This window comes from Nelusetta ayraudi, unplaced genomic scaffold, assembly GCF_046127955.1.
Source record: "Nelusetta ayraudi isolate G7.1 ecotype Tasmania unplaced genomic scaffold, CSIRO-AGI_Nayr_v1 ptg000042l, whole genome shotgun sequence".
NCBI classification, from domain to species: Eukaryota; Metazoa; Chordata; class Actinopteri; order Tetraodontiformes; family Monacanthidae; genus Nelusetta; species Nelusetta ayraudi.
The window spans coordinates 3,365,260-3,381,507 of NW_027466092.1; the positions used below are offsets into that span (position 1 = coordinate 3,365,260).

The window sequence follows — 16,248 nt, forward strand, 5'->3', positions numbered from 1 at the left end:
AGGAAAGGTCATTGTGGACAGTTGGCGCGTAGCTACTTTAATTAGTGTGTTCTCACCTCCTGACCTGCACTGGGCTGGCTTCCCTCTTCAAATACCGCACATCGGCCTCACCAAGAGGGTTTTTAGAAACATTTGGACACGGATGCTGTTTATATTCAACCAATGTTGTGGTGCTTTTGAAGCACCATTAGTTCTAATATGGGCCCAGGGTATTGATGGGTCTAAAAATATTCATCTAACTGGTCAGCTACTGTGTTTATATAGATTTAAGTATCTTGGCTGCGAGCCTAGCGATATCATAGTTTTGGGGTTTTCTATAGAGAAACCCTCATTATCGCTTTATATGTATTAAATATATGAGCAGCACAGTTTGTGCTCAGTAATAGCCTCAGTCTACACAGAGACCACTTCAGCAGTATCTGCAAAATAAGATTTTGTTTTTTCCAACCTATATAGACCGTCCATCCCCTGCCCTCCCACCACACCCAAGCCTCACCTTTCGCCGGGGCTCAGTCCCGAATGATGCATTTCACGGCAATTACATGTTGATCAACATGATGATATTTCACCTGGACAGTGATCTGTATTTCTTTACACTTTTAACATTGTTTTTAATTAATTAATTATTTTATTATTATTATTATTATTATTATTATTGTTATTATTATATTGTTTATTTCATGGAAAGTCTCAACCCATCTCTTCCTTTCTACCTTTAAGTTTCAGATGCAGTGCCACATATTTCTTCTTTAAAAGAAAAACCCACGTTGTACAGTCACTTTAGCCTGTGGATGAACTCCCCTCAAAATTTGAATTTGTTTAGTTGGCGCTTCAAAAAATGTTTGTCTAAAAAAAGGTACTGAAAACAATAGGAGGGTCCTGGCATCTCACGAATACCTCTCCACAGTTTAAGGACACATGTTTGTTCTGCCCTCTCAGTACACCTTGTTGTTCGTATTGAGTTCTAAACATGTTAAGGATCCAACAAAACAACTGTTTCTGTAGGAGGTTGTAAACAGAGGGCTAAATATGCTGATAGTTGTAAAACAAGGTGTACACTAATAAGTGCAAAAGTGCATTTATTTAGACACAGGATTTTTTTCAGGAAAAAGAGAATGTATGCAACAGTTTATATATGTTATTTGGGCTGAAATGCCTCTTTACAAATTGCCTCAGAGCATTGAGAGTGTTTCATAGTAGGGTTGTAAAACAGAACATTACAGTGGATATGCTCCTAAAGCTCCATGCAGACGTGACCTTTACTGAAAATGTTGCAAATTATTTCACAGCGCAGCATCAGACACACATCAACAAACTTGGTGTCAGTTTTGTGACTTGACATTTTCCCTGCCTTGCAGTGCTGCCTCTCCAGGGCTGAGCCTCCAAGATTCCCTCATCTGGGCAAAAATGAACTTAGAGCTCTCTCTGCTGAGTGCCCGGATCACTCTGCACAACTCTCTGAAACATCTCTGACTCATTGCACTTTCTTCTCACACATGCTCCCCGACCCCGATCGGCTTTTTTTTTTTTTTTTTTTTCATACAAGCTACAACATGAAATCCCAGCTGGGGTCCACATTTTGTTTTACTATGTGAGGAAAACACATTCCAACAAGCATGAGTGCATCGCCAAAATGGCCTCTGGCTTTCGTCCACCTCCTCGGTTTTTTCCCCCCTCTCCGTGTATTTTATACGTGCAACGGAAAAATAATGGCTCTGCAGTTTCTGTTGATAAAGGCACGTGATTGCATTTAAATTTAGCAACGACCGCGCGCACATATTTATGTGTACATGAGAGGCGTTCCTCTGACTGCATTCCCCTTCGGACTGCCTCTCAAGGGTCTCGCGACACTCGCTTTGATCCTTGGCAAGATCCTTTTTGGCCCACATCATTACAGCCTCCTGCCTGCCAGAGACAATGTGCTGTGCTCTCACCTCGCCGCATGTATTCCAAACTAAGGCATAGAGGACTGAGTCAAGGTCCCACTCCCACCCTGCAGCGGCTCCCACACCCCTCTGCCGCCTCTGATCTCAAGACACTCGCTGATCAGAGGGTGTTGAGAGGCAGATCTGCTGTGCGCTGCAGCCCGCTGCTCTGTGGGAGCACTTTCCCCCTCTTTCCGACGCTGATTTATCTGCCCCACTGGGTCAGAGGTGTGTTAATTAGCGCAATTCTTAATGTTGGACATCGCGGGGAAAAGGGACAAATCTATCTTGGGTGTAGTATATTTGGTCCATTTACGCATTAAAACACGCTGGTTTTGTCGCCGTTATCGATTCTTTATAATCCCCCGTTACGATTGCTTGGATAAAACCCAACACGAAGGAACCGTGGCGGATATATATATATATATATATATATATATATATATATAAAAGCATATTGAGCGGGACCAGTCACTGTTTCATCCTGACCGGGGTGCGCGCTGCCGCAGCCAGATGCGCATCGGGGGGTCGATGAACTACGGCTGCAAATAAACATGGAAGTGTGGAGAAAGCGAGCGTGTCGTACGGACAGAGGTCCGCGCAGACATTTAATTTCCAAGTGTTAAATGCCCTTAACGAGACTCGCCTCCTTTGCTTTAATTTGCTTGGATGAGGATGAGGACGAGGACGGGGGAGGAGGAGAAGGGGAGGGGGGAAGGTGGGGGTTGGGTAGGCTTCAATTTACCGATACTTGGCTGAGTTCTGACGCCAGAGCTGAAGTGATGTAAGAGACAGAGGGAGGGAGAAAGCCGGAGAAACTGGGAAGAAGGAGAGAGGGAGGCTCAGAGCGCCGAGACTCTCCTCACTTTCGGAGACCCAGACAGGCAGCGAGTCCCCAGCGGGCAGCCCAACAGAGGTAGGCTTGCTTTTGACACTCGCGTCGTAGCACTTTATAGAGACATGTATATATAGGAGGCTACGCTTTGATTAAAATGCCCTGCAGTGCACACTCATTGGGTGGTAAGGCGTATTTTTTTTTTTTTGCTCAACACCCTCTCTGGCTGTCGCTGCCTCCCCAACTTGAACGCAAACTGTGAGAGAGCAACCTCGAACAGGATCCTTTCTCCTCCCTCCCTTCCTCCCTCCCTCCCCCCACGAGTTAAAAATATGCCTAGTTGAATATATAGAAGCCCTGGTAGTTAATGAGTGACGCGGCTCTGACGTGAGGATAATAGCTAATGAGCTGCTGTCTCATATGTGTTCCTCCAGCCTAAAACTTGGACAGAAGCGGCGCTGAACTGGCGCTCCGAGAATCAGCACCTCGGACAGCGACGCAGCAGCAGCAGCAGCAGCAGCAGCGGGACTTCGGCTGCGCTCCGGCCGGGGAAGAGCGCGCAGCGCCCAGCCACTCTTCCGCGCCTTCCCTCGGTCGGGCGGTATGGTGCCGTCCTGTCACCCTTCCCCGGCGGGTCGCGATGGGCTGTAGCCCGCTCATTGCGTAACGAAATCAAGGCCAAATGCCCTTGACAGAGTTGTGCTGAGAATGACGGCGGCGAAGGAGACCGAGCGAGTAGGGGAAGACTGGCTGGCGAAACTTGAACAAGTCTAGATTCACCGCCAGAGTTGACCGCGGCATCGTTCCGACACAAGACGCGAAGAGTCTCCCAGAGCCACCATGGGTAAAAGGCACCTTCTGCTTCTCCTCATCTACCTGGACCCGCTCAGCGTACTCAGCGCCGCCACGGGACCCAAGAAAGCCAAGGCGGGCACGAAGAAGCTCGTCAAAGCCACGGCAGTCCCCACGGTGGTCTCCCCGCCGAAGACCCCGCCGCCCGTCAGCAACCACGACACCTGCCTGGGCTACTACGACGTGAGCGGACAGTATGACAAAATGTTCGAGTGCAACAACACGGACCACCGGTACTGCTGCGGGACGTGCTTCCTGCGCTTCTGCTGCGAGTACAAGAAGGACCGGCTGGAACAGAAACTCTGCACGAACTATCAGACGCCCCGGTGGGTGGTGACAGCCGCCCCGTCGCCCACCCCCACCGATGAAACCTACGACCCGTCCATGGACCAGACCAACACGGCGGTCTATATCACCTGTGGAATCATAGCCTTCATCATAGTGGTTGGAGTGTCGGCGAAAGTTGCCTATGACAAAGCCACAGAGCCGCCTCAGGAGATGAACATACACAGGTGAGTGGGTGGCAGCGTTTGGAGAGCTCCTCCATATGTGTTCACTCGGTGTCTGGTTGGTTCTCAGTCAGGGAAAGAATTGACGTTCTTCTATTAAAACCCTTAAAAAAGACACATGACTGAGGAATCCATAAGTGCTCAGCATGTTTTCCACATTGGTGCAAAGTATATTGCAGTGTTTAGTTGACATATGGCTCTTTTGCATTGGAAAAGAGATTAGCCTCCAGTGCATGTATGACGTATTAAAATCATGCTTTGCAAGCCCTACCTCTGTGAAACCAGATTCTCAATTAAGGCTGAGAACATTGAGACCAGCACTTCCCAGTTTGGGAATGTGAGCATGTTTGTGCATCATTCTGCTCAGTGAGGCTCACCAGAAATGAGAAAAGGAGCACAGTTTTGCCCCCAGGATTGAAAACCAAGTACATTGAACGTGTTTGCTACATTGGCTCTGTGTTTGTATTAAATGACTGCCCTCAGAGAAAAAGAAACAAAACAAAACAAAAAAAATACAAGGTGAACATCACATTTTTACTGAGAGTTAAATATAGAGGCGGTAACAGAGAGACGCACAGTGCTCCAAGCTCACTGCTCAGGCGTGTGAGAAACAAATCCGCGGGCAGCTGTATCAAATGTCCAAGAAAGCAAAAAAATATATTTCTCGTAACCCTGCATCAGAGCCTCCTCCCCCTCCTCCCTTGGGAGGGAGAGGGGGGGCTGCTGGTGTGTTGGAATTAATTACCAGATGCTTATCTGAAGCACTTTCCCGATCAGATTGTGTCATTTTTTTGGGCAGATGTTAAACGTGCAAGCCCAAAAATAATTGCGGGGAATCAGAAAAGGAGAGAGAGCTGCTGCCGCTGCTGCTGCTGCCGCTGCTGCTGCTGCTGCTGCTGCTGCTGCTGTTGTTGCGGCGGCGGCGGCAGCGACTGTGGGAGTGTGGCATTCGCAGAGTTTGTGTGTGAATCTGTCATGCGTGGGCGGGAGAAGGATGGATGCCCAACATTTATATTCAGGTTCGTTAGTTTGTTTTGCAGGCATCGTGCTAAAACCAGGGGCAAAATTGAAATTAGAAGACGAAAAAAAAAAAAAAAGGAACACGCCTGATGTGTGAACGTACAGAGCAGAGCAGCCCAGGCTTCTTTTGCTCATGAGGCGGCCGTGTCAAGGCAGTCAGCTGTCAAACACCGTGTAACCACCTCAACCCCCCCTCCACAAGCGCTGCTGGTGAACATGGGCTACACCGAGGCCAAATGATTGCCTCTTACCTCCTCAGCCGGCTGCTGTGCTGCTTTCCCTTCTCCCGAGGCTGCCGAGTGTGGGCCACACGTCGTAAGGCAACAGCAGCCCGCGCCGGCGAGCGAATGCTGACACACATTGTTTCGCCAAGATTGAATGGCTCTTTTTTTTCTCCTTTTTTTTTTTTTATTGGATGCATTATTCAACACTTGAGCGACCTTAAGACGGTGAATAATGGATAGTGTTAACGTTGAAGCCGTATCAAGGTCGTGCGACATGCATGCACCGCTGCACATTCAATAAGAGGCAGAAGGGTGGGGGGGATGGGGGGGGGTGTTTAGGCTAAAACCTCCAAAAAAAGCAAAGGTTCTGCGTTTTCAGCCGAGGCGGTGCTGCAGAGGTGCTGCGACCCCGCCCCCTCCCCCCCCCTATCATTGACGGCTGAGGCAAACAAACACTTTTTGAACTTTCTTTCATCGTGAGTGCTTCTTCTCCCCCGTTTCCCTCCACCCCTCCGTCTCCATGGAGGGCCCCATCCCTCCATACGCACCTGGCGCGTTTTGGGAGAGGAAAAAAGAAAAAAAAAGAAAAACAGCATTCAAAGATTCGACCCAATTAGATGACATCGCTCGCTCTCTCACTTGCTTGCTAACGCTGTCAGCGTTGTTTCTCTCGCAAATGAACGTTCGTCATGTTCCCAGACGGTTTCAAGAAATAAATAAAAAAAAAAAAAAACAAGAGGAGGAGGAAGAAGGAGAAACGGAGCAGCCATGAATTACCCGTAATAGCACAACAGTGCCTTTTACAATCATCCGCTATTTGTGAGTGCAGAAAACAGACGTGGAACCACTTATTTTTTTTGTCTGCGCCGGTGGAGGTTGGGGAGAGGAAGATGGTGTCGGCAGTCGGTCATTAACAGCCTTTCCTTCTTTTTTTTTCTCCAGGGCCCTGGCGGACATCCTGAGGCAGCAGGGGCCCATCCCCATATCGCAATACGACTGTGAGAATTTTGCAGCCATGAACGGCTCGCCCAAAGACAACACCCCAGTCAGAACCTCATCCAAGAACCACTACACCCCTGTGCACGCCTCCAAATCCAACCACGGTGAGAGCCCCTCCGCACTCTCCCTCTCGCCCTCTTCTCTTCTCTCATCTTCTCTACTCTTCCCCTCTCCGAAAGCCACGCAATTTCCAACGTGTCACTTGTGCCGGTCAAATTTAGCTCCACCGCAGATTTCAGCAGTTTAGCCCTTCGCCCACGGTGCATCTCAGCGTGTGCCTCTGCACAACATTCTGTGGTGTGTGTGTGTGTGTGTGTGTGTGAGTGTGTGTGAGTGTGTGTGAGTGTGTGTGAGTGTGTGTGTGTGTGTGTGTGTGTGTGTGTGTGTGTGTGTGTGTGTGACTTGCATGTACAAGTTGGCGGTCGCCTAAAAAAAAAAAAAAAAAAAAGCAGACTCCCCCTTTTGCAAGCGGGGTAATCTCCCGTGTTAACATCCAGCAATCATCCGATTTGGGCAAGAGGCAGAGCGACGGAGTAGAAGAAGGGCCTGCCAGCGGAGGTAATTACAGGCTGGCAAAGGTAGAGCGGCCCCGCCGAGCTTGACAGGCTGGGAGTGATGACCTCTCAGTCACTCAGTGGGTCGGTCGCACGGGCCGCGATTTAACTCGCGATGCGGAGAACAGACAGCGAGGATAAATGGGTAATATGGCTGCGAGACGGGCCGGGCCTGGCATGCGCGTGGGGGTGGTGGGCGGTTCAAGTAAAACAGGTGTTCCCCTCAGACAGAGAGGGAGACGGAGGCTCTCAGGTGGCGGCACGTTGGCGATAAATGCCGGGAGACATGAAATAAATTGCTAAAGGCCGGAGAGTAAGTAAGAAGGAGGAGCGGATCATCCGCCATGTGCAGCCAGATGAAATATTTTTCCCACGTCGGCTGCAGCGGCGAAAAGCTTGATACGTGAAGCGCCTGCTTCAACTACTGAAGGGCGCTGCTGGCATGAAAAGGAAGCCATAATACACATATGTATATGTATACCAACATAAAGATAGATAGATAGATAGATAGATGTACTTTATAAATCCCAAATTGGGAAACTACACCATATATACATATATGTTTGTAGTTAAATACAGTCGCTGCTCAGGTTTTCAAAACTTCACTCTGACGTCACGACCGGTGTGAGATTGATGTGAAAACAACATCCGGACTCAATGAGTGACGTCGACACTCTTTGCAGTGTGCGTTCTGACCAGTAGGTGTCACTATGCCTTTCACACCTTGCCTTGACATAAATGGGGTCTGCTGCTATTTAACCAAGGGGGCAGAAGTGTTTACATTCTGTACTTAAGTAAAAGTATGAATACTTGTGTAAAAAGATACTCTGGTAAGTACTGATTCAACTCCTTTGCTCAAGTAAGAGTAAGAAGGTACAGGTTGTGGAATGTACTTAAGTTTTATCATTAATGAAACAATACATTTGTTGATCATTTTGAAAAAAAAAAGAAAAAAGAATAAGTTGTGACAGATAATGTGGACTAATCTGACCAGAGTGACCCCAAAACCGAGGTACTAAAATAATGCCCTTTTAAAATATGATCCACATTTCTATTTAACCACACAACAGCAAAGTTCAAATAGCTCCACTTCACGCAACAACCACAAATTGCTTTTAACAGAATTTTAAACACAATACTTTTGTGTTCAAAAGAACAAAATGTACGTACAGATATGGGTGTGCAAATGTAGGCAGTAAAAGTAAAAAAAAAAAAAAAAAAGTCATCAGAGAAAGAAATACTCTAGTAAAGAACAGATACCTAAAAAGAAATCAACTTAAGTAGAGTAATAAAGTATTTGGACTTTGCCCCTTCCCTCCTCTGCTGTTTAATGCAGACCATAACAGACACATTTCTGAGTGGTGGTCTGACAGCTTGCGGCTGCGTCTCCGAGTCGACCAGTCGCTGCCGCCGGCCGACGTTCCTGAAGATCCTGAAGGCGAACGCCACCTGACCCAGTACAGTGGAATCCCAGAGCCACGGGACAGCGGAAATCCCCCCCCCCCCGTTTCCCCCTCCCGTAAATAATGGATAGCGCCCGCTCGCAGCTGTTGTTGCCTTTACACACTCCTCATGTAAACTTGGCCTCTTTCTGCCACATCTCTATCTATCACGCGCGTCCCGCAGCTCAGGGCTTGTTTCTGCGACCGCAGCCTGCCGCTCATTCACTTAGTGTCCCCGTTGCTCAGATGCTGCATCCGTCTCAAGCTAATGGTCACTAGCCCGGCCATGCAGGGGGTTTGTGGGTGGTGGTGGGTGGGGGAGGGTGGTGGGGTGAAACATAGCTGAGCACTGCAGACTTGCCTGCAGCGCAACCTTCCGCGCATTCATACTCGCAAAAGGTTGGCCTGGGCTTTATCCAGTGCTCTATTTAACCCCCCGCCACTACCCTCCCAACACACACACACACACACACACACACACACACACACACACACACACACACACACACCCTCTCTCCATCCTTTTAAACATAATCGCTGCAACTCAAGCGGATTCGGCACAGTCTATCCCAGTAAATATATATATAAAAAAAAACTCTCTCGTGCACGCCACCCCCCCACCCTCCTCCTTCTCATTGGGGGGGAACCACGGCAAGTCCTGATGGGTAGGGCTTGGACATGAAAGGCAGTGACAGGGTGAGAGCGTGCTTAATGCAAGCTCCACTCGATGCCCTAACAGGCTCGGAGAGGCTGCCGAGGGGGAGGCCATGCATATTCATGCGCACCCAAATGGACATTTGGCGCGGGGAGGCAGACCTCTTGAATGGAGGGTCTTCTGGAGCTGCAAAACACCAGCGCCGAGTCTCTTTTCAGAAACGCCAGTAGAGAGATCTGCATCAAACAGGTGGTTGAGGTTGTTTTCACAACCCAACAGACTCGGTTGTGATTGGAGGCTTGAATTCGACCGGAGTAGCAACATTGCAGCCGCTGCCAGTTGGCTTTCGCGCTGCAACCAACCAAACCGTTTAAGTAATGGACCCCCCCCCCCCCGGCACGTGCTGGCGCTGTGTCACGGGCCATTATTTTTAGCTAGCGATTTAGACCAACAAAACTTGGTATACATTTGGGACTACTTTCCATATTCACTGCCAGCCAAACCATATAATACAAGTTTTTGGTTGGCCTCCTTTTTGAAACCAAAAGCTCCATCCATACAGCTAAATGTCCATATAACGAATACAGCTACAGGTTTTCAGTCTGCCTCCAGCTTTTTTGTTCACTTGAAGTGGACGTTTTTAGGGGGACCAGAGTTTGATCCTTCGTTTGATCTGCATCAACGTTCGATTGTCTGTTCTCACCTCCCCAAACAAACCGCCCTCTCCGAGCAAACTAACTGGAGTCTGATCAAACAGGGCTGGTGTGAATTCACCCTTAAAGTGGCCGGTCAGCTCACGTCAAGAGCAGGGATAAAGAGCCGCCTCCCTCTGGGATGCTAAACATGCCCTCTTGTTCTCACCACCTTGAGTATAAGTTTTGTCAGCTCTACAGCTCTACAAGAAGAAAAAACTGAAAAAAAAAGCATGTAGATTGTTTTTTTTCCTTTCACTTATGCCTTCCCTGGTGACACGACCCCCTCTGCACACTGCATTTTTTAGAATGATATATTGCTTTAAAAGGAAAAAATAACAGGGCCCAGAGCAGAAACAGTGCGGCAGGCATAATTTGATACCAGCCGCTATATTTATTCTCACCCACTGCGCATTGTGGCGCCGTTGCTCAGATCCTCTTGGAGGGCACGGTTTAAACGCAGCGCGCCCCACAGCCACAACAAGGAGCTCAGCGTGAGAGGGGAGGAGGAGATACCTTCATAGGAGTTCACCCTTGGTCAAAGTAAACAATAACTGCATCTGTGAGTAATGCAGTTTGGCCCCGAGCGCTCTTCGGATGCAGTCGATTTATTTACCCCCCACACCGAAGGCAAAGATTTGCCTATTTTTCTCTCTTGTTTTCCAAAAGTGCTGCTTGGTTTCCTCCCTGACACGTTCTTAATAGGCTGAATGATGAAATACAGTTTTAAAGCCGGCGCAGGGGAGACGGTGACCCCCCCCCCCCCACCACTCGTGAAACAAAAGTGAAAAAAGGAACAATTTACTTTTGTGCAGCGGCTCTGAAGGATGGAATTGCTACACTGGATTTTCAGCTCCATGCCCCATGAATTCAGCGACGGCGGATGTTCGTTCTGATGCCCTTCAGCTGGCCGCGAGGCCGGGGCAGCGGCTGAATGCAGCCCGAGATGAGCAGCCTCCAGAGCTTAAAGGTCAACTGCTGTGGACAATTAGAGGTCCTGATGATAGAGTAACATTTCCGGCTATTTAGCAGCTTTGACATGACCTTCAGATATTTTCAGACACACACACACACACACACAGGCACACAGAAGCGCACAGCCCGCAGCTGCGTGTCTTTGTTTGTGTGTGTGTGTGTACGTGTGTGTGTGTGTGTGTGTGTCTGGGTTAGGAGAGGAACCCAAACAAAAAAAACAAATAAGTTTGGCCTTAAAAAAAAAGAGACAGTGATTTAATTCCTCCGATTATTGGCTGGAGACCCCATTTATAATCATATTCAGCGAACCCCCTCCCATCCCAACATGCTCGCACACACACCTACACTCACGCACTTGAGAGCCCCCTCCCCCCCCCCTCCAATTAATCCTAAAAGCCCGCTGCAATAACATCTCCACTCTGACCTCGCCGGCTCCCTGTTGGCTGGATAATCATCACCCACGTGTGAAAAACAACATTTCCATGCTGACTGCATCAACATGTTTAATAGAAGCTTCCTCTCGAGTGCACCTGCGTTAGTGTTGGAGAGACCCCGACCCCCCCGCCCTCCTCCCTCCCCTCTTGCTTAATTGTCTCCTCCTCTGGATCTCATTATTGGCCCAAATTATGCAGCTGGACCTATGGCTCCTCTCGTGCACGAGCACGTGCACGCCCCAGAGCTTCCAGGTGTTGAGGCGGGGGAACCAGCAGCCTCCGCTTTAAGACGCAGCACCTGTTAATTGTGCAGCGGTATGGGAGGAACCTCCTGTCTGACACTGTTGGTTTTTTTCACAGGAGGGCAGGGGCGGGGTTAAAGGAGCGGGGCGTGCATTTGGCAAGATGGCATTCTAAGAGCTCATTTCTTTTTCTGCTTTTTCATTTGCATGCGGACATCTCTGTTATTGTGAGCATAGAATTTAAGAATCTTCACATGATTGGAAAGACGGAGTGGCTTAATTTTGTTTGAGGTCTCATTGGCCAATAATAAACCTTAAAAAGAAAAAGCCACAAGAGGAATAACAATATTATACAATAATACAATAACAACAATGTGCGCCGTTGGGGAGGGGAGTCACATGTGGGCAGCGACCGTTGCATGTCTGGAGTCCTGCTAGAAAGGTTAAGACAAGCACTGCTGTGGTCCCGCCTGCCATTTCCCCACTGTTGCAAAGGAAATAAAAAAGATGGCATTAATCAAAGGGGACAAGCCAAAAGGTGACTTCTGTGGTCACGTTGGCCAGTCAGAAACCTAAAAAAAACAAACCAAAAAAACCCACAAAAAATGAAATCCTGTTAGCGATGGAGGAGTCACCAAAAGCTTTTCCTTTTATCCCGAGCCTTTTATTCAAACCTGCTCTATTTTGGTTACAGTGTCATAAACAAAATTAAAAACTTTAATTGAAGGGAATAGAAGCCAGAAAACTCTATTTTCTGAAATCCTTAAGTCTGGAAGGAGTCTCCCAAAAGCTGAGCTCACCCAATGTAATTAAATACAAAAAATACATATATATATATATATATATATATATATATATACATATATATATTTATATATATATTTAGGGCTGTCAACATTAACGCATTAATCACAAATTAGTTCAATACAATCCATAAGGCGTTAATTTTTTTTTTAATCGCTTTTCAAACATAAGGCCGGGTTCATACCGGAAGTGGAATTTCCTCGGAATGGAGTCCGTTTCCTTTCGCCGCCCTTGTGAACTGATGGCGTCGGTCAGACCAGACCCGAAGCCGTACAGCGTCGTTGTCAGGTCAAGATGGACGATGTGAAATTGATCTTGATGAAAAAAACAGCTCTGAATGGGAGGAAACAACAGCTGAGCAGAAGAGCTTGTCAACCATCGCGGAGAAACGTACGTCTAGTGTGAACAGGAGGGCTGCGGCTCGCGTGCAATTTTCCTGGGCGCGGCACTTCCGCATTCGGTGTGAACCCGGCATAAACCTTTTTGTCCCTTTTACTCACCCGTAGTCGGCCCCTCAGGCCGATTTCTGAAAAGAAATACTTTACATGATGGGGTTAAAATTGCTTAGAAATGCAAAATAACAGAATTTGACACATGCAATTCAAACCACGATTAAGGGCAGTTAACTATGAAGATTCTGCGATTAATCGCGATTAAAAAAAAATGAATCGTTTGACAGCCCTAATATTTTTTAACTCCGACACCCGTAGATGAAGCTGTGTGAGAGCGCACGTCTGCGTGCATCTAACCTTGCGGAGACGATGCTCACAGCTCCACGGCCCCTGGTACTATACCGTCGAAGCATGTAAAAGCCCGTGTTAAAGATTAATCGACCTTTGTGTGCGATAACCCCCCTGCCATGGCGGCACGGCGTCACGTTCGCCCCGCAATGTAATAATCCAATTAATCACACTTCCTCGCCCTTAGCGGTAATTCAGGGGGTGCAGGTGCTCGGCAAAGTCGAGGTGAATGTCACGATTTCTGGCACCACGGGCCATAAATTCAAGATGCGAAAATCCACCTACCCCAACCACCACCACCACCACCACCACCCCTTCTACAGGCTCTTCATGCTACCTTACCTTAATGAGTGGGGAGAGGCAGCCAGAGAAGAGGAGGGGGATTGCGTTTGAAGGGTCTTTTTCACATTCAAGGGTTGTCGCAGTGGCTTGTGGAGTCGCCTACCAATGACAAAGGTGACAAAAGAAGGCAGCAGGCGAAGGCGGGGTCCGCGTGACGGCCGCAAATGATGAGACAGGAGGGCAAGGAGGTGGACGATTGAGGGTGGTGGTGACGGAGGGGGGAGCAGGGGGAGGAAAAAAAAAATCCCCCGCAGATTCTCTGTCTGCAGCCATGAAAGCGGAGCGTACAAGGAGGTGTGATTGAGTTCAAAGTGCATCGATACGTAGGCGTTTGAAACATATTGCTTTTGTTTTTCCCGAGGATCGTCGCTCACTGCTTGCTTCTGCGATTTTTTTTTTTTTTTTTTTTTTTTTTTTTCGCCGAACATTTCGCAGCTATCAGCGCCTGAGGGCGGAACACAGTCAGTAAGTTCAGCGTTTCAAGCCATCATTGGGGAGAAAAAAACACACACACATATACAGCTGGGGCCACTGTGAACATGATTGGACAAGGCCAAATGTAATTTTGTTATTTTCAACAATTTCCTTCCTTTGTCTTTGACCAGCGTGTGTTCATGTCCCAGTCGCCACCAGGGACAGGAAATTGCCTACTGGATGTATATACTGTGTACACTGGGTGTGTAACCACAGGCAAGGAGAATTAAAGAAGTATCATTTCAAATAGGAACAAACCAAAATATAATATATATTCCCCCAGATGTGAGTCACTCAAAATCTTCATACTGGACATGTCAAACACACGTCAGGCATGTCAAATACTTCACTCAGCTCCTCCTGGGTGTGTTTATGACTGGAGATGCTCTGAGAAGTGTTCAAAGTTTCAATCACTGTGCACACTAGTTTACCGTGAGATAATGTCAGATGTGCCGTGAAAAATTATCCACTTTTACTTAATTGGTACTTAATTGGTTATAATAACTTTCCAACGTGTAGTGACTGTGCTTTAAAAATAATGTAAGACTGTTTTCCTCCCAGGAAATCAGCTTTAGCATCTAAACAGGCCCAGATGTCACACTGAGTATAAATACATGAAGAGACTGTATTGTCATTATCAGGCTAAAAGTGTCATCCTGTCGTGGGTTTGGTTGGTCGTGTGCCATGGAACATTTTCTATATAAAAATGGTTGAAAAACACTGGCTTAGAGGAACCATTTGCAAGACTTGGCAGCACCTGATTGTGAGAAAGCTTGTTAGTAATGTTACATTCACTTCATTTTTTCTGATGATTTAAAAGATAAAAAAATCCGATAAAAACGTGTTAAGAAATGAGAAAAACAAAAATAAATGTACCAGAATTTCCTTTCAACGTGAAACACAGGATCCCTGCTGTGTCCGTGCGCTCGCGCGCGCGTGTGTGTGTGTGTGTGTGTGTGTGTGTGTGTGTGTGTGTGTGTGTGTGTGTGTGTGTGTGTGTGTGTGTGTGTGTGTGTGTGTGTGTGTGTGTGTGTGTGAGAGAGAGAGAGAGAGAGCGTGCGTCTTGCTGATGATGTCATCACTGCCGATCCCAAGGCTGGACACACAAGACGTTACACAACTGGTTGTTGTCCGGCGTGTGACGCGGGCGCCTCACTTACCCTGATCTGTGAAAATGGCCGGACCGCAGCATTAAAATCAAGCCATGTTTGACCTTCAGTGACGCAACAGTGATGTGGCAGTGGCGTTTGATTCAAACTAATTAAACTGTCTTTGGTTTTAGACGACTACTCTGCAGCTAAATGAATGAACATGTGTGTGTGTGCGTCTCTGTTGTGTGTCCACCTGTGTGTGTGTGTGTGTGTAAACAGGCCTCCACTACGGGAAGGAGAGCGTCCGGAGCAGCAGCGGCGCCGAGCATCACAACTTCATCTCCTCCGGCTTCGTGACGCTGGGCCGGGGCCACCCCAAAGGTAACTCACCTCCTCTCCGCATCGTCTGTTTTTATTTTTTTATTTCCTTCCTCCCCCTCGCAGGAGATTGAATTAACTCTTATCTAATCTGCGCTCGAGCGCCGCTGCCGCTGCCGCCGCCACTGCCGCCGCGTACCGGCTGAATGCTAAAGCGCAATGTTCCGCCGGTGATCAACGGCAGGACAGCGGCGGAGGGGAACCGCTTCCAGATTCAATTTCCCTCCAGAGCAATGCGCACACAACCCCCCCAGCCTCTGCCTGGTGCAATTAAATACTGGGCAAAACACACAAACACACACACACACACACACGAGAGGCGGAAGGTGACTCCCAGACTGAACACACACACACACACACACACACACACACACACACACACACACACACATGCATTCATTTCTTTTCCCACGGGCACCAGGCTGATTAGTATGCAGCCATGTCGGCCAGGCCCTCGTGATTTATTCCCATCCATTTAAAATTAACAAAGCAGAGCCTGTGAATGTGTTTGGCGTGTGTGTGTGTGTGTGTGTGTGTGAGAGTGTGTCTCACCTTGCGGGGGCAGTATGAGGGAAGGGACTCTTTTACTTAATTCTGCTTTCGAATGCTTAATTGAAAGAGGCGACGCTAAACGGCTGGCACGAGCCACCAGCTTTGCGGGCTGAAACGTTGCCGCGTTCGTGGCTGCGGCCCTTCGTCATCCTAATTGCACAAACTGGTCGCTCTGCTGCTGCTGCGGCTTTGATAAAGACCAGTTGGGATTAACGCGTCGCCCGGCTGCGAGGCTTCGTACCCGTGTTTCGCCCCTCGGAAGGCTGCACTTTAAAGGTACAGTGTGTAAAATTCCGCCATCAAGTGGTCAGATTTTAGATTGCAACGCTCTTTCGCTCACCCTCCCTCTCCGCAGCTTGCCAGTGAGCTACGGTGGCCTGCGCACACAAACCTGGATACCTCGTCCACCTTCTTCTTTGCTGGTGTATTTGAGGATGTCACGTAAATACGAAATGTGCTGTCAGGTAGCTGGATTGTCCAGACCAGGCTTCCTTGGAAATATGGCGGCT

General features: G+C 48.1%; 1 protein-coding gene across 6 annotated transcripts in view; it reads left to right on the forward strand.

Moving 5' to 3' along the window:
- Positions 1-2,669: 2,669 nt before the first annotated feature.
- LOC142893278 (protein shisa-6-like) overlaps positions 2,670-16,248 on the forward strand; it is a 73,368-nt gene continuing 59,789 nt past the window's right edge. For 3 of the 6 annotated variants that reach the window (XM_076033694.1, XM_076033696.1, XM_076033695.1), the window contains exons 1-4: positions 2,672-2,841; positions 3,195-4,124; positions 6,308-6,468; positions 15,089-15,190. In XM_076033694.1, coding sequence (XP_075889809.1) covers positions 3,601-4,124; positions 6,308-6,468; positions 15,089-15,190 — 787 coding nt within the window. In that variant the 5' untranslated portion in view covers positions 2,672-2,841; positions 3,195-3,600. Of the gene's footprint in view, positions 2,842-3,194; positions 4,125-6,307; positions 6,469-15,088; positions 15,191-16,248 lie in introns of all 6 variants that reach the window. The other 3 variants (XM_076033691.1, XM_076033693.1, XM_076033697.1) reach the window with 3 other exon arrangements.